General features: G+C 45.1%; 1 protein-coding gene across 4 annotated transcripts in view; it reads left to right on the top strand.

The window, feature by feature from the left end:
- The window catches only part of LOC140389431 (bile salt export pump-like), a 155297-nt gene that overhangs the window by 73276 nt on the left and 63189 nt on the right, over positions 1 to 18832 (top strand). For all 4 annotated transcript variants that reach the window (XM_072473575.1, XM_072473581.1, XM_072473588.1 and 1 more), the window contains 5 exons: positions 2548 to 2751; positions 5320 to 5490; positions 6027 to 6228; positions 6342 to 6423; positions 16366 to 16486. In XM_072473575.1, the coding sequence (XP_072329676.1) occupies positions 2548 to 2751; positions 5320 to 5490; positions 6027 to 6228; positions 6342 to 6423; positions 16366 to 16486 (780 nt within the window). The remainder of the gene's footprint in view (positions 1 to 2547; positions 2752 to 5319; positions 5491 to 6026; positions 6229 to 6341; positions 6424 to 16365; positions 16487 to 18832) is intronic.

An 18832-nucleotide genomic window follows, 5' to 3' on the forward strand; every position in this document is an offset into this window, starting at 1 on the left:
AGGTACATGTATGTACAGATATCATTCATCACAGTAGTCAGACCTTATAACAGTGCAGTGTGAGAAGCATATTTTATATTACCTTTAGTCGAGCGAACACCAATTATGTCCAATATCACCTGAGGAAGGAGCAGCGCTCCGAAAGCTAGTGACATCAAAACAAACCTGTTGGACTTTAACCTGGTGTTGTAAGACTTCGTACCAATTATAAATTAACAGAAGTATTCACAAGAAACCTCTTTCTTGTCCAATATGGGTGGTTTCACTTCACTAAACATGAATCCAAGCAGTAAAGACCTGGGGCGGGATTCTCCGACCCCCCGCCGGGTCGGAGAATCTCTGGGGGCTGGCGTGAGTTCTGCCCCCGCCGGTTGCCAAATTCTCCGGCACTGGAGGTTCGGCGGGGGCGGGAATCGCGCTGCGCCGGTTGGTGGGCCCCCCCCGGCGATTCTCCGGCCCGGATGGGCCGAAGTCCCGCTGCTGGAATGCCTGTCCCGCCAGCGTGGATTAAACCACCTCTCTTACCGGCGGGACAAGGCAGCGCGGGCGGGCTCCGGGGTCCTGGGGGGGGCGCGGGGCGATCTGACCCGGGGGGTGCCCCCACGGTGGCCTGGCCCACGATCGGGGCCCACCGATCCACGGGCGGGCCTGTGCCGTGGGGGCACTCTTTTCCTTCCGCCTTCGCCATGGTCTCCACCATGGCGGAGGCGGAAGAGACCCCCTCCACTGCGCATGCGCAGGGATGCCGTGAGTGGCCGCTGACGCTCCCGTGCATGCGCCGCCCGGCAATGTCATTTCCACGCCAGCTGGCGGGGCACCAAAGTCCTTTCCCGCCAGCTGGCGGGGCGGAAATCAGTCCAGCGCGGGCCTAGCCCCTCAAGGTTAGAGCTCGGCCGTTCAAGATGCGGAGGATTCTGCACCTTTGGGGCGGCGTGATGCGGACTGATTTGCGCCGTTTTTGGCGCTGGTCGGCGGACATCGCGCCGATTACAGAGAATTTCGCCCCTGATAGCTGTACCTAAAAAGATTCAAGGCTAATGATAGATTATCGTATCTACCTCTCAGCTAGATTTAAAAGGTTCCATCATTTCTTCGCCTTTTGGCTAACATCAAGAGGAGGAACAAGTGTGAGATGAGGTGCAATGCCTTTTCTTGTCAGCTTGGATCCTGTATGTCTCTCTTGTGGGCACTATGAATTGGATTCAATTTGAATTTGAATTGTATTTTGGAGAAATGAAGGAAATTGATTAGGGGCTTGCCCCGTCCACTCTGCACATTGCCTTTGTAACTCAGAGGATGGAATAACATTTTTTATTAAAGATGTAAAAGATTCCATGGTACCTTTTGCAAAAATGAGCAGAAAGTTTCCTGGACCATATTGTCTACAAATTGTTTACATTATTAACTACAGTGACCATTCTTCAAAAGTCTTTCATTAGCTGTGAAGTACATTGCGATATCCTGGAGATGGGAATGGTGCTGCAGTATGATGCAAGTTGTTTCTTTGGACAAAGCAATGAATTCCGAAATGTGGGGAGCGAAGGGGATCTTAAATTAGTTTGGATTTCTACTTGCCAAAGTATATTGTGCACCTATTAGGAAAAATGAATATATAAAATAGCACTCATGTTTAGGATTCAAGCCGGACCATCTCATATTCCTCAATTACTTTTTATTTCAGGGTGGAATTCTCCCAAGCCCCTTCTAGCGTGTTCAATGACGGGCATAGGGGGGAGAATATTGCGGGAGGCCCAGCAATCAGTTTCACACTGGCATGCTTTTGAAGGGGAACCTTCCATTGGTACCCACCATGGCTGGTCAGAAAACCCACCAGAAGCCGAAATTTGCATCCCATTAAGGCCCAACACCACCACCCCCTCTCCTACCCCCCACACCATATTCTCTGCAATACTAGCAGGAAAACACACCGGCGTGGTACACATTTGGAACAACGTGGCATGCAGATGTCGAGACTCACCTGATCAACATCAGGGGCTGCATTGGGAGCTCAGGACGGAAGCAGCCCACAATCCTGGACCCTGGGACACCACAGCAGTAGGTCTGGGATTCATCTACTGGTAGACCTTCCAGATTAGGTGTCCTGGAGAGGATTAATCTTCCAGCCTAAAAATGTTCGGCGATCCAGCTTCCAGTCCCAGTGCTCCCAGAGATCTATCTTTATTTTCCAGCTGTTCGCCTTCTTTATTCAATAGTGCCTTTTCAATATGGCACCCGGACACAACGGCGGACTACGCATCATCCAGGCCTGCCCTGCCACTGGATATGGCACAAAACACTTGTCTGCATAATTAATGAGATCAAGGCTGGAAAACTTGGCGTGTTTTCTTGCCGGCCTCGGCAGTGGAAATCACTCCATGTTTCTGCCTCTGTCGTGGCACTTGGTCTTAAAATGGGAGAATTCCACCCACCATATCAGTATTTATAGATCATAATTGATATAATGTATCGATTTACAATAAATTAACCTTTTTAATACAAAGTACTGCATATATCATGTGTTGTTATAAATTTGATTTGTTCTTGCAGGTAACACTGGATGGCCATGATATCCGCTCTCTGAATATTCAATGGCTGCGTTCTTTGATTGGAATCGTTGAGCAGGAGCCTGTCTTGTTTGCTACCACCATCGAAGAGAATATTCGCTATGGTTGTGACAGTTTGACAAAGGATCAGATTATCAGAGCAGCCAAGGAAGCCAATGCATACAACTTCATTATGGATCTGCCAGAGGTATCATCCAGAAATCACTATTCGCATGTGGCAAGAGTCGGTATCCAAATAGTAAAGTGACTCAATGGAACTGCCGCCCAGGCAATATAATTGATGTTCCCTTAATTAGCTTATTTAGTTCAGAATTGTAAGGAACTGGTATAGATGGAAATAATCAAATACTCTAATGAAGATAATAACCCAAAATAAAAATGGCACATAGAAATAAAATATTTACTTAATAGGATTGTCAATTTGTTTCCTTCATGTGTTGAAAGACTGTTCCAGCATTACTCTTTCACAAATTTGTGCAGGATGCACCAACATGATGTAATACTAATCTCCTCCATAAGAGGGACATGTCAGATTATTTTTGCAAATATCCTGTGAAAATCGTGTTGTTATTTGTTCTGTAATATGGAAAGTGAGGGAAAAATATACAGATAGTCCTTTAAAACTATGTGAACAACTCTTTTTATTAAATGCCCCCAAAATACATTGTTAAGAATAATGGGCGTCATTCTCCGACCCCCCGCCGGGTCGGAGAATCGCCGGGGGCTGGGGTGAGTCCCGCCCCCGCCGGTTGCCGAAGTCTCCGGCACCGGAGATTCGGCGGGGGCGGGAATCGCGCCGCGCCGTTTGGCGGGCCCACCCGCTCCATTCTCCGGACCGGATGGGCCGAAGTCCCGCCGAAAAATTGCCTGTCCCGCCGGCGTGGATTAAACCACCTTTTGAACGGCGGGACAAGGCGGCGTGGGCGGGGTCCTGGGGGGGGCGCGGGGTGATCTGGCCCCGGGGGGTGCCCCCACGGTGGCCTGGCCCACGATCGGGGCCCACCGACCCGCCGGCGGGCCTGTGCCGTGGGGGCACTCTTTCCCTTCCGCTCCGCCACGGTCTCCACCATGGCGGAGGCGGAAGAGACTCCCTCCACTGCGCATGCGGGGAAACTGTCAGCGGCCGCTGACGCTCCCGCGCATGCGCCGCCCAGGGATGTCATTTCCGCGCCAGCTGGCGGGGCAACAAAGGCCGTTTCCGCCAGCTGGCGGGGCGGAAATTCCTCCGGCGCTGGCCTAGCCCCTCAATGTTGGGGCTCGGCCCCCAAAGATGCGGAGCATTCCGCACCTTTGGGGCAGCGCGATGCCTGTCTGATTGGCGCCGTTTTGGGCGCCAGTCGGCGGACATCGTGCCGTTTCGGGAGAATTTCACCCAATATATTATTCTGGGCTGGATTCTTAGATTTTGAGGCAATGTCCCCATAACAGCGTGTGAACGGTGGCGTTTTGCGACAGAAAAAATGGTGTAATTATGGCCACCGATTTTCCGTTTGGCTGGGGGCTAGCATCACGGCAGCGTAGAGCACCCGGCTCTAGCTGCCGATACGGCCTGGAGAATTGCCGGGTCTGTGACCACGCATGCGCACGGCGGCAGCCTGCAGCAGCCACGCTGTGCAACATGGCACCAGCTGCTCACGGACCAGGCCTGCACAATAGTACTTCTCCCCTTGGCCGGCTCGCGCACCCCGGACCATCCCCCCAACAGTGCTCCCAGTCCCTGGCAAAGTCGCCCCTGCCCGCGGATCGGACGTCCCCCGACTGCGGCGGTGCTGGACTGAATCCGCAGCCACCGTGCCGAGTTCCAGACAAATGTGACCACATGCGAGCGACGCCTTCGGGAACACGGCCAGTTGGGGCAGAGCATCGTGAGGTGGGCCACAGGCAATGTCCTGAGGCCATCGATACGGCGTGCGGCGTATTCTCCGAGTATGCCGTTTTGGAGGAGGCGGAGCATCACAAAAGCGGTGCCGCCCCCGATTTGGTCGGAATCGGGTATTCTCCGCCCGATCGCCGAACCCGATTTCACCGTCGCCAAATGGAGAATCCCACCCCTTGTATTAGTTCCTTTTTATATTTTTGGGAATAGCCAAGATATCTTTGATTCCACAGGATATTTGAATAGTGTGCCGTGCTCTAGAAACAAAAAGTAAAATGTAATTTTTGCTGAATGTATTGTGTTCTTCCAAATGTAGGGTGTTAAGAGTGGGGACACAATTTTCCAACTTTTGGCACAAGGTCTTGTTATTCTCAAATCCGGTATTCCCAAAAACTTGCTGCACAGTTGTGCCATTTTTCCTAACTCCCCTGGCAGTTTTGTGCTGTACACCACACTTAAATAGAAATTAGCCAGGTTGATTCTAAATCGCTCCACATTGGATTCTTACAGTTGTCCAACAGAGGGGATTTTCTGTTCATCAGGCCATGCACAATTGGAGCCATAGTGACAAATAGAATTGATAATGTGTTAACTCCCTGTAGCGCACAAAGACTCACGAGAGACGAATAGAGATGAAGTCGATGAGGCTTTTTTAAGCGTGACTTGTTCCCCGCAGTTCAGTAGCAGACTGGCCTGCGGGGGAGAACACCTGGTTCTTATACTCCGCCTTCAGGGCGGAGCTAGAGGTCAACAGCCAACCAGGACCCGGGATCTGTCAGCCAATGACATCACGGCTTCACAGTCCCACATGACCCCTAATGCATACTACCACACTCCCTTCTTCCTCGACTTGCTCATACGTACTAATTTCTTTTTCAGAAATTTAACACCCTTGTGGGTGAAGGGGGGGGTCAAATGAGTGGAGGACAAAAGCAGCGTATTGCCATTGCTCGAGCTCTTGTGAGAAACCCCAAAATTCTGTTGCTGGACATGGCAACGTCAGCACTGGACAACGAGAGTGAGGCGGTTGTTCAACATGCATTGGACAAGGTGTGTTTCCATTACAAAAAAACAGTTGGCACATATCCTCTGAAACCTCCTTCAATTTCCCAACCTCCCCAGGGGTTCCCCAGTCCTGTGATGCTGGCCTTTATTGCATCCCTCTTCAGCACACATCCTTGCCTTCATCCTATCTTTAGCGGTGGTGCTTTCATCTGTCTAAATTCCACTTCCATTATTTTTTTTCTTCTTAAACCTGCCTTCCTCTATATCCCTGGCTCTCCCTGGAAATCTATCTCTTTAACCAAGTTTTTGGTGACCTTTCCTCATTTTCATTCCTGGGTTTGCTGCATGTTTAGCTTTACCCCTTTAAGAAGCTCCTTTGGATATTTTCCAACTTTAAAGGCCTGTATAAATGATTAATGTTGTTGCTGTTATTCTTATTGTTGTATTGCATTATTGTTTTACTACCCATCTTTTGTCCTATATAATTTAGTTAATGAAGTAACTAAGTAAATTTCATTATCATGTTTAAAGACATTAAATTCAACATTTCTGAAGCATGATGAAATTATTTTTGTGCAAAGGTTCGGTTGGGTCGGACAACAATCTCCATCGCTCATCGTTTATCCACAGTAAGGAATGCTGATGTGATCATTGGTTTTGAGCATGGAAGAGCTGTGGAACAGGGAAAACATGCAGAACTACTTGAAAGAAAAGGAGTTTATTTCACTTTGGTAACCCTGCAAAGCCAGGGCGACAAAGCTCTCAATGAAAAAGCACGGCAAAGTGAGAAACTTTACCACTTCAAATATTCTGCTTAAAACAAAATGCTCATCGATTAATTATATAATGAATGCCAGAAACATTTTGCTTACTTTCCACATTTGCTCATTTCTTAGTGGCAGCAAACTGCCCAGTTGAAGAACCAAGAATTGAAAAGCAACAGTCTTTCAGAAGAGGGAGCTATCAAGCAAGTTTACGGTAAGAAGCAAATGCTGCACTATGGAGATCTTGGGGGCCTCGCTGCACTCTCGCTCAAGCATAACGAGGCTGATGATTAGCGGGAGAGCGAGAAACGAGATCCGAGCCAGGCGCCAAACAGTCTGCAATGCAACCGGCCCACTCCCATAGGCGTAATCGGGATGGCGAGAAACCAATTATCATCACTGAAGCCCCATTTCCATACAATTAACAGGAGCTGCCCCATATTCTGTCATCCAGTGGTCTCTCCAGCAAGTGCTCACGCTGGCACCGATTAGTACTCCTTTTGAAAAATGTGAACCTGTTGGAAGGGCTTTTGTGGGAAGCCGAGGAGGTGACTAGCCATCTTTGCTCACAGGCAAAGAGCCCAGGGACTCTGGGCTTGCCACCCCAGTGCTCGGTGGCAGGTGGAGGGCCTTCGGCTGGGGGTGGGGACCCTCCACAGGGGTGGATCACCATGGGGGGGTGGGAGGCTGCGCTGGGGCGGACAACCAGGGGGCAACTGCTCACGGCACTGCCATGCCAACCCCTGAATTGTGTGTACCTGTTCCTGGGGCAACCCTTGGCCCTGCCCGTCCATCCCACCGACCGCCCATAACCCCCACCGACTGCCGATGCCTCTGGCTGTGCGGCTGAAGGCTATTTCTAGTTGGGAATTTGCAATCGTGGTTACGTGAGCACTTCACACCAGGCAAGTGGATTCCCATGGGTGGGTGGGCCATGTAGCATGTGGGGTCATTGCCTAGCATCCCAATCACATCTTGATGGCTGGACACTGTGCTTAAACACTGCAGGAGGCAAGACCATACACGCAACATCCGAACACCCTGGGGTTCTCTGGTTCCAAGGAGAGCACAGGTGTCGTCCTCGGAGTCAGAAGAGGGGGCCACCCAGGGTGGGTCGGCGCCATCAGCTGGAGGACCTGCAGGAGAATGGACATGTGGTCAGTGGGAGGGATGGGTCAGTCAGGAAGCCAATCACTACTCATGTGACAGGTCCTCCGGTGGAGCACGGTGGTTCCTCACCTCTGCGGCGTCCGCCAGCCTCCATGTTGGTGACCGCTCTGTCCACGGCAACCCAGTCACCTCCAGGGCATGCTCCTCGAAGGAAATGAGGATTTTTATATCTTGCAACCCTCTGCCAGTCTGGGCCCTCTCCTGATGATTATGGGAGAGCATTTCCTGAGGAGACACAGAGGGCATCGTTAGCCACATGCGTGGTTCACAGTGGTGGGGAGAGGGGGTGTGAAAAAGAGGTTTGAGGGGGTTAACGGAGAAGGAGCGGAGGAAGGGCTGGTGATTGCCTGGAGAGTTGGGGGTGGATGCTCCCTTGGGTGCGGGGGGGAGGCAGTGGGGGTGTTGGTGTCTACTCATTTGTGCTGCCCAGTGTAGGTCATTTACCTTTATTCGGCACTGAAGGTCAGTCCTCTTGGTCACAGTCCCTGAGCTGACAGCTGCCGCCACTTCGTCCCAGGCAGCGCTTGCTGCCTTGTGGCTGACTCTCCAGGACTCTCGGAACAGGCCAACCCTCCTGGTCTCCATACCGTCTAGCAGCCTCCCAGGTTAGCATCTCCAAATCTCGGGGCTGGTCTCCTCGGCGCCATGGTTGTGAGCTGGCTGGGGTTGGCTGAGCAAGTGCTGCTTAAGTGCTGCTTGACCTTGTTAGTGGGGAGCCGGCAAGTGTGGTCCCGGTGAATCATGTGGCGAGCCTTCATTTGTGACGAGAAGCCCATGAGGCTTCATTAAGTGGACCAATTAAAGTTGAATTGTGTTGCCGGCCTCGTTGGGCCGAGCGCCGGGAATCTTCTGGCAATTCCCACTCAGATCCACACTTAGACATTTTTCCAGAGAATTCCGCCCTTGGATCAAGATTTGTCTTGTTATTAAGTAAGTGCGCACCAAGGGAAGGCTATTTCCAGTATAATTTAAAAGGGGCCAGATTGCCATTTTAGGACATATTAAGTTTTATCGATCTTTTCTAATCTTCCTACTCTAGATTATTTCAACTCTCATATTGTAGCTCATATTCTTGAGTGCCAACTATCCATATGGTTGCCTTGCAACCTAAATAAGCTTTCATAATCCACCAAGGTAAATGGCTAAACCAAACTTAGTAATTGCTTTCAGGTTTTTGTCTCGGGTGTCGGCCGAAATCTTGCAATGCCAAATATGAGAAAAACATATTGCAGTCGAGTCCCTCATGGCAAGCCAATTGGCCGGTAAGGCCTACTGCCATTCTATCATCCCAACAAAGCTTTCCTTCTAATAGAAGAACAAAATACTGCAGGTACAAGAAATCTGAAATAAAACCAAAAGAAAAAAGTCAAAATACTTAGCAAATAAGGCAGCATCTTTAGAGAAACAGAGATCATGGGCGCGATTTAACTAAATGGGAACAAAATCCCAAAGCGAGCACGTTTAGCAGTGTGTTTCCCAAACACAAGGCTATAAAATGCGACTCGCGTTTGCTAAGGGGCCTCAACAGGGAACACACGGCCGAGGCAACACATAGTCCCGTTTTGTGCACTGAGGAGCTCCTCTTGCTGGAACGCCTCAGTGTAGCGAGAGATTTAATTTGGCGTCACAATCGCCAAGGCCCCCGAAGCAACCCCGACCCCCTTCCAATTCCTAACGCACTCTGGGAGGGTGCCCAGGCCTGCTCCCAACACCCCCACAGGGCACCCCCCGGCCCCGTGCAAAAAATGCCAGTTTGGCACTTTGGCAGTGCCTACCTGGCACCCTGCCAGTGCCCCTCACATCTGCAAGTGCCACCTGGGCACCTTGGCAGTACCAGACAGGCTTGTATCAGCCATGCTGTCCTGTGACGAGCTGCTTTTCGGGCGCAGCGTGGCCATTAATTTCCTGAGTGGGGAGTCTCTGTGGAGGGATAGAAATGGCGTCCGGGCTCGGATACTGAAATCATAGACACCTTACTGTGCAGGAGGGGGACAATCAGCCCATCGACTCTGCACTGACCCTCTGAAAGAGCACCATACCCATGCCCTAACCCCACCCTACCCCCGTTACCCCAACTAGGGGCAATTTAGCATATACAATCCACCTAACTGTGGGAGGAAACCAGAGCATCCAGAGGAAACCCACATAGATATGGGAAGAAAGACATCATGATCCCCATTCCCAGGGTTTACGTTTTTGAACAGTGCTATTTAAGGGTGTGAGCTGATTCGGGGCAGAATCTGTGCCCTGTACTCCCGACCTGACAAGTTCCATTGTGAGGCTAAGCATGTCCTAGTCCTCTGCACTTTTGATGGGGTCAGGTCAGCTTTTAAAGGACTCTGATTCACGAAACCTCTGAGGTGACGTGAACTATAGTGTGGATGAGGGAAACTTTAAAAAAGTTCAAAAATGCCTACCTAGAGGAAGAAACACCTGTAAATTCCAGGAAAGAGGAGATTAGTCAGCTGGGTTTAAAGCCCTTCAGATCTTTGATCTGCAAGCTTTTCATTCATCTCTCTGTGAAATTGCTTTCCCTCAGCTGTGATTTACAGCTTCCACACACACTCTATTGTTTGCATTTTCATTCATCTCCCTTCGGTGTTATGGGCCAGGGTTTAGAGAACCCCAAAGTGTATCATGGAGTTCACCTGACCCACAACTTTTAATAGATTGTGGTATGGGGAGCACACGGACCACTCTACAGGTGTGGTACAGCAGAAATGGAAAAGTATTTTTTTCAACAAAACAATGTTTTTTCTATGAACTCAAGTTAACCTTTCTAAAACAAAGTGAACATCTTAGCAACCAGTAAATCAAATACACCCCCCAAAGAATACAACACTAAGTAATCTGTATGCTGTCCTTTTCACCCAGAAGACTTAACAAACCTTTGAACAGGAGCACATCAGGGTTTACATTCAATACTGAAAACATTTATAAATCTGAATTCACCAAATGATTAAGAAATAGTCCTTCATGGCAGAGACCATCAGTGCAGCTGCTTTGTCTGACTTCAGCTGCGACACATTGCTAAACAAAACCAAAAATACAGACACACCCAAGCTTTTCTCAAAGTGAAACTAAAAAGCAGAACGAGAGCTCAGCTCTACCCACACTCTGACATCACTGCAGTAACATGAGCAGCCAAACATTTCTTAAAGCCACATTCTCATGACACCTCCCCCCCCCAAAAAAAACCATCAACTTCAAGATGGTTTCATTTTTCACCTTTTCACCATCCTTTAAGAAATGCACACAATAAATATACTTTATCGTTGCAAAAAACAACACACGCAAACAGGTATAATAATAGTCCATTTTTTTACGTTCTTCTTCCTCCAACTGAAATCCGTCTCGATTGACAGTCTCTTTGAACAAGAAGGTGTCTGCACGATCCGTCATTGCTCTAAGCCTCGGAGTTTTTCTTTAAAGTCAGGTACTTTAGTTCAATCTGATCACAGAGTCTCTTGCTTTTACAGGATCATCTACTACTGCTAACAACACTAAAACTTTATTCCCACTGGCAAAACGACGAACTTTGGATTTCTTGTCTGCTACCCGTTTCATCACATTTTGTGCACCTTTTAAATGTTGTCTAGCCAATTCACCTGCTCTATTTAATCGTTCCCTAAAATTTGACACGTAATCCAATAATGTAATTTCCGATTTCTCACTCACCAATTTTTCCTTAATCAATTTAAGTGGTGCTCTTACCTCATGACCAAAAATTAATTCAAAAGGACTAAATTTGGTTGACTCATTAGGTGCATCCCTAATTGCAAACAGTACGAATGGAATTCCTTTATCCCAATCCTCTGGATAATCTTGACAATAAGCCCTCAACAGTTTCTTTAATGTCTGATGCCACCTTTCTAATGCTCCCTGCGATTCTGGATGGTACACAGTTGATTTAAATTGTTTTATTCCTAAGCTATCCATAATTTCTTTGAATAACCTTGAGGTAAAATTTGATCCTTGATCCGATTATATTTCTGTGGGTAGTCCATATCTAGTAAAGAATTTAAGTAATTCCTCCACAATCTTTTTAGCTGTAATATTACGTACTGGAATGGCCTCTGGAAACCTAGTAGACACATCCATTATAGTCAAAAGATATTGATTCCCACTTTTCGTTTTCGGAAGCGGTCCTATGAAATCAATTAGGACCCTTGTAAAAGGTTCCTCAAATGCTGGAATGGGTATTAAGGACGCTGGTTTTATCATTGCGTGAGGTTTCCCTATCACGTGACATGTGTGACATGATTGACAAAATGTAACTACATCTTTATGTAGTCCAGGCCAATAAAAATGTTTCTGGATTTTAGCTTAAGTTTTCCTTATCCCCAAATGACCTCCCACTGGTACCTCATGTGCAACTCGCAACACCTCCTTTCTATACCCTACCGGCAATACTACTTGATGAACTTCTGCCCACTTTTCATCCGCCTGCATATGTAAAGGTCTCTATTGTCTCATCATGACATTACTTTTATGGAAATAACACTCTGGTATACACGCAGATTCCTCTTCCATGTATGCTTTCTGATAAATCCGTTTTATTTCTATATCTTTCTCTTGCAACTCCGCCAATTTTCCTAAAAATATCCGCCTCATCCTCCACCTGTTCTTGTTCTTTTTCAACCATCTGATCAAAAATCGTTTCTGACAATTGCACTTCAACGTCATCTTCACTCTTTGATTTCTCCTCTTGTCTTAACCTGTGACTTTGCGACCTTGTTACCACATAATCTGGAAAAATCCTAGGATATTCGTCCGTCAACACTTCAGTTGTCTGATTTTCCACTGGCTGATCAATCACAGTAGGCATCACTCCCACTTGCGATCCAGCTACATCATTACCCAAGATAAACTGTATTCCTGGACAAGATAGTTTCTTTATTACTCCTACTACCACTTCACCACTCTTTACTGGACTTTCCAACCTTACCATATATAATTGAACACTACTCCTCTCAACCTGAATTCCACATATTACCACCTTTTCTGGCAACATTCTTCCCAAACTACATGACTCCTCATCTCTTACCATTAAAGATTGACTAGCTCCCATATCTATTAAAATTGTGACTTCTTTACCTGCTCCTCCTGATACACATGAGTAAACTTTACCCACACAAGTAAATTCTTTAAAGAAATCTGGCACCTTCTGATCAATCACCTCTTGATCAGGCTGTACAATCTTTTACACTTCCTTCGCTTCACTTGGGCTTTCCTTTACCACTTTAACACACGCCACTGTCTTATCCTGTTTTACCACATCAGCCTTCCCAGTGCTTTTCTTCAACCACCAACACTGTGACTTTACATGGCCTAGTTTATTACAGTGAAAACATTTGAAACTTTTCATTTCTTTTCCACCCTCCTGGATTTCTTTTTTAATCTGAGGTACACTCTCCTTATTATCTCCCATCAGATCACCTTTACCTTTACCACTTGAGTATTTCTCATGTCCCCAGTTTCTATCCCTCACAGGCTGAAACTGATGTCGGAAACCAAGCTTTGATTTATGAACTAATTCAGAATCATCTACCATTTTGGCTGCTAATCTCGCAGTTTTAACCCTCTGTTCTTCCACATGAGTTCTCACTATATCAGGAACTGAATTTTTAAACTCGTCCAAAAGTATAATTTCTCTGAGAGCTTCATACGTTTGATCTATTTTCAAAGCCCTATCCATCTATCAAAATTACTCTGTTTGATCCTTTCAAACTCCATGTATGTTTGACCAAATTCTTTCCTTAAATATCTAAACCTTTGTCTGTAGTCTTCAGGCACTAGTTCATATGCACCTGAGATGGATTTTTTCACCTCCTCATACGTCCCAGATACGTCCTCCGGTAGTGATGCAAACACTTCACTAGCTCTACCTACCAGCTTTGTTTGAATCAGTAATACCCATATGTCCTGTGGTCATTTCCTTTGTTTAGCTACCTTCTCAAATGAAATGAAAAAGGCTTCCACCTCCTTCTCATCAAACCTTGGCAATGATTGGACATATTTAAATAGATTCCCACCAAGCCTTCGCCTTTGACGCTCTTTCTCACTATCCTCATCACACCAACTGTACATTTCCCTTTACATCTTCCAATTTTAACTGACTGTCATGTTTCATGGCCATTTTTTGAAGTTCAAACTCTCTCTCTTTATCTTTTTCCCTGATCTGTATCACCCTTTCTCTTTCTTTTTGTTCTGCTATTCTTTCTTTTCTCCTTTCTTCCTCTGTCCTTTTCTTTTTCCTCTCTCTCTCTTTCTCTTTCCGCTCTCTCTCTTTCGTATTCAAGCTGCTTTAATTATTTCTCATGTTCCATTTGTTTAATTTGCAACTGAATTTTTGCCATTTCCAATGAGTCAAACTGTATCTCAGGCAACTTTAAATGCTTAGCCACCGCCATAATTACTTCATCTTTTCGCATTTTGTCAGGTAATGTTAACTGCAATGTTTTTGCCAAATCTAACAGTCTGCTTTTAGTCTCTGTCCATAAGGTACTGTGTGTGACCGTCTCCACCCCGAAAAACTTCTGAGCCTCTGAAAGAGCCATTGTCCACAACACACTCCCCACTTTAACTAAAGTGCCACACCTGAAAAGCAACCACAATATGCTCACCCCTCACTGTCTTTAAGTTCACTAAGCCAATCCAATAGATATACTTTTATCCCCCTTGAGCCCCCAATTGTTATGGGCCAGGGTTTAGAGAACCCCAAAGTGTATCATGGAGTTCACCTGACCCACAACTTTTAATAGATTGTGGTATGGGGAGCACACGGCCCACTCTACAGGTGTGGTACAGCAGAAATGGAAAAGTATCTTTTAAAACAAAACAATGTTTATTCTATGAACTCAAGTTAACCTTTCTAAAACAAAGTGAACATCTTAGCAACCAGTAAATCAAATACACCCCCCAAAGAATACAACACTAAGTAATCTGTATGCTGTCCTTTTCACCCAGAAGACTTAACAAACCTTTGAACAGGAGCACATCAGGGTTTACATTCAATACTGAAAACATTTATAAATCTGAATTCACCAAATGATTAAGAAATAGTCCTTCATGGCAGAGATCAACAGTACAGCTGCTTAGTCTGACTTCAGCTGCACAAACTGCTAAACAAAACCAAAAATACAGACACACCCAAGCTTTTCTCAAAGTGAAACTAAAAAGCAGAACGAGAGCTCAGCTCCACCCACACTCTGACATCACTGCAGTAACATGAGCAGCCAAACATTTCTTAAAGCGACATTCTCATGACATCAGGCTTGAGTGACAGAAAACAATAACTCTCTTTGATGTGATCCAGGAGCTGTCAATCAAAGCTTGATGTTTATCAACGTTGCGGTTAGTTTCACAGTTAACTACTTCAAAGTCACTGAACCGTGAAGAGAGATGAATGGAACAATGCAGACAGCTGTGTGTGGGTGGAAGCTTTCAATCACAGCCTAGTGAAAGCAATTTCACAGAGAAATGAATGAAATGCTTGCAGATCAAAGATCAGAGGGAGTTTAAACCCAGCTGACTGTTTTGTCTTTTCAGGAATTGACAGGTGGTGCTTCCTCTGGGAAGAACTGCCATCCTGTGAATGGTCTCTCTTCTGGGGTGTGGGGGGTTCAGATAGTCGTCTCTCTTCTGGGGGCTTCCAGATAGGCGTCTCTCTCTTTGCGAGACTTCCAGAGAGGGGTTCTCTTTTGGGAGGTCTTTGGTGGGGGAGCTCTTTAATTAGGGGTCTCTGGGGGGTCTCTTTAATTAGGGGGTCTCTGGCAGAGTGGTGGGGGATCTGGTTGGGGTGGGGTGGACAGGGTTTATGCTGTGGGGGGGAGGGTGACCTTCTGAGGGGTTTTAGAGACAACTCCCTTCAAATGTTACCACCTTGGCCCATCGTGAGTTCCACCGCGTTAGGTACATGGTTGTTTAGACCTGCATCAATTCTTGCCCACATGATTCCTGTCCCAGAGGACCAGAGAATCACAAGGGCCCGGAGAATATGGTGCCCGGCCCTATAATAGGATGCAAATGGGTCTTAATGATCATTTGTATCCTCCCGCTGACGCGGGACGCAAACCTCGATCCCAACACCAGCAGGGGACTGGAGCACTGGAACGGGATCGACGCTGGATTCTTCGTCACTCACTGCTGGGAGCGAAGTTCCCAATACGGCAGAGAATACAGCCCGTTAACTCTGATTCCCTCAGCCTGACTTACTGAGTAGTTCCAGCACTTATTGAAGTTTTCCCTCTTCCACTCCCACCAGATCCCAGAGGATTTTCCTTCTTTCCGCCTTAAGTTACCACCACTTCTTGGAGTATATCTTGGGGAAGGTGGCAGTGGACCATGGTAAATAATAGTATATTGCTCTGAAGTGGAGTATCCATTCTACACTGAATGTTTTGTCCATTAAAAGTCTCAAGCTATGCTGAGACCCATCAGTGGTTTCCAATCTTTGGGATATTTATACTCATTTAAGGATCCATTCCACCTTTCACCTCTGCCCTTTCATATATAGGATTAGATCTTGTACACACTGTAATTCTTCAATATATCCAGCCTTCAAGAGTGCCTTTTTATGGGTAATTCTACTTTAAATTAAGTAGCTGTCTAGCAGATAAGACAACATCCTAAGGGATGACTCCTCGGTTGTGCATTACGTTTAGCATTATAATGTATTCAAGCAAGTACGTTTCTGTAATCCCCATTTATAGACCGTCTATACATCAGGAATAATTTCACCCAGATGCATGTTTTGATTTAATTCTTGAAGCACAATTGCACTTAATTAGTCTTTAACTTTGTTTAGATTAAACAATTTGATTAAATTCTTCAAAACGTAATCATGTAAAAAGGCAATGATAATCATAAATAGAGAAACCACGTCCTTCCTTAAGACTTGCCAATTGAACAAATTGAACCTCTTGTTGTTTTAAAGTGCATATTGGACAATATAATTGTATTAAAAATCACTATATATCTGCAGGTCCTCGATTCGTCAGCGTTCTAGGTCTCAAGTGTCAAACCTGCTTGCCGATTTGTCTATGCCTGGAGACGTTGCTTCAACTGTCCGTCGTTCCTCTGGGTATCTTGATGATGAAGACAAGGTTGGAAATTCCACTGAATTAATGCAAAATGCATTGTCAATTACCTGACTTTTGTTTTATTATTGTGAGCGGAACAAAAGTCACTTGTGATATTAAGTTGATATATCAAACGTGTCCAGGAATAGAATTGTACTGGCAATGAACAGAGTTCAGAGTGAATTCCTCAGAATCCAACAAGTTGATCCATTTCTTTCTGTTACATCTTATTCACAAGGAAAATAATACATTCTTTATTGTCCAGTATCATCTTTCGAAGAAAGGTATTTTCCTTTTTTTTTTTACTTCAAACTTGCAAAACAAAAATGCAAGTTTTAAAAAAAAGTATGCATGTCTTTCCATTTTTCTGTTCTGGTATACTGGATTTTATAGCAGACTGAGTATATCAGCAACTTTATGGTAGATTATTAAACCGTGTAAAGCAGAGTCTTGCTCTCCTGGCACAATGAACTCTCCAATCCCACTGGGGCAATCACATTTGTAATTTAACTCAAGTATTTTGTCTAAAAAGTCTGCTGTCTCACTAAATTTGGGGATTCAAGTCATTTCTGGTAGAGATACAAAGGCAGGTAAATTTATTCTTCACGCAATATGCATATATTTGCAGAATTCTATCAGTGGCTAAACTGTTTTGGAAATTGATAACAAATGGAAGCAACAATAAGGTCTTATAATGTTACTGAACTAAACAGGATACATCCTGAATCCTTAAGGAAAGATTTTAAAATATAAGCAAAGCACTAATTAAATTTTCTGGATCTCCCTGAATCAAAGGTGGGAATTTGTGTTAACATTTCCAAATTTAAAGTGCAAATTTACATTGATAAATTACAATTGTTGAAGCTCAAAAAGCATTAGTAACTAAAAAAAGAGAGTTTCTAAGTACGGAGAAGTCGGACAGCAATAGAGATGAGCAAGGACCACAATAAGGAATGGATCAGCTAAGCACTATTTCTAAATATTGGTCGAAGAATTAGGTGTTTGTCTGGGGCCCTCCTACTGCCCATGTTGTGTAGCGTTTTGGGTCTTTTTCTTGGTGTCTTTCCATTTTTCCTCAACACACTCTTGTTGGGTTTCAGCCACTTTACCAGCCCTCTATCTGCCCCAATATCTTTTGGTCTTCCGTGAGCATTTCTTCATGTCCTGCCGTCTCTTTCCTCCTCTTCACCTCCCCCCACCCCACCCATCTAATTAGAATATATAGAGAGGGAGGGAGGAATGCAGCAAAGAGAAAAGGAAGAGGGGAAGAAAAGTAGATGTGATTGAGAAAAATAGTAGAATGTGAAAAGAAATGGAGATAGAGAGAGAAACAAGTAAAATAGGAGAAAGAATGAATCAATAATGGATAGGATACTGAAAGACAAATTCAAAAAATATCTAGAACTCAAACTTATTACAACTCGTGGTCAACGTCAATTTCAAAAGGTAAAGTCATGCTTGACCAACATCATTGAATTCTTTGAAGAAGTACAAAAGAGTAAACTAGGGTGATGTAGTACATCAACATTTATTTCCAAAAGGCATTTGATTAGATATCACATAACAGACAAATTAATAAATTCAGAGCATGAGAAGTCATGGGGCAAATAGTAGAAATTATAACGTACTGGTGACAAGACAGAAAGCGGGGGTAGTGGTACCCAAGAGACCACACTTGCAGTACTGTGCACAATTCTACTTACCATGTAAGAAAAATTAATATTGAGGTACTGGGGAGGGTGAAGAAAAGACTTACAAGGATGATACCAGAACTGGAAGGTTACACCTATCAGGAAAGGTGGAAAAGTCAGGACCTGAAAAGGGAAAGCTGATGAGAGACAATGGACATCTTTAAAGTTATACAAAACTTTGACAGGGTCAACATAGAAATAAACCACTTGTGGGGAAATGCCTAAATCAGAGACCATTAATATAAAATAGTCAGAAAGGAATCAAATTGGGAATTCAAAAAACTACCTCTTTACCCTGAGAGTGGAATTCCCTACCATGTAAGAACTAGGCCATTCTCAATAATGCTGTTGCAAATGCTTGTTGAAGATACAACTTCTATGTAAGAAAGTGAATCAAAAAGGAAAATAAGTTAGTGTCGCACATAACAAAAATGGAAAAGGACATATAAACAATGAAAAGGGTCATAGTACATATAAAGGAAGAAAATATAAAATATAGCAAGGAAGTGAGAGTGCAGAGACCGAAGGGAAGGTGATAAGAAAATAAAATATAGAATGGAAGAAGAAATAGTGTTAAAAGAAAAAAAGAGACAATGCAGTATGAGCATGGGAGGTTGGCTCCTTAAATTGGACTTTTCTTCTGCCTGTAAAACAAGTTCAGTTAAGTCCAATTTAAACT

This window comes from Scyliorhinus torazame, chromosome 2 (assembly GCF_047496885.1).
Source record: "Scyliorhinus torazame isolate Kashiwa2021f chromosome 2, sScyTor2.1, whole genome shotgun sequence".
In the NCBI taxonomy this organism is placed as follows: Eukaryota; Metazoa; Chordata; class Chondrichthyes; order Carcharhiniformes; family Scyliorhinidae; genus Scyliorhinus; species Scyliorhinus torazame.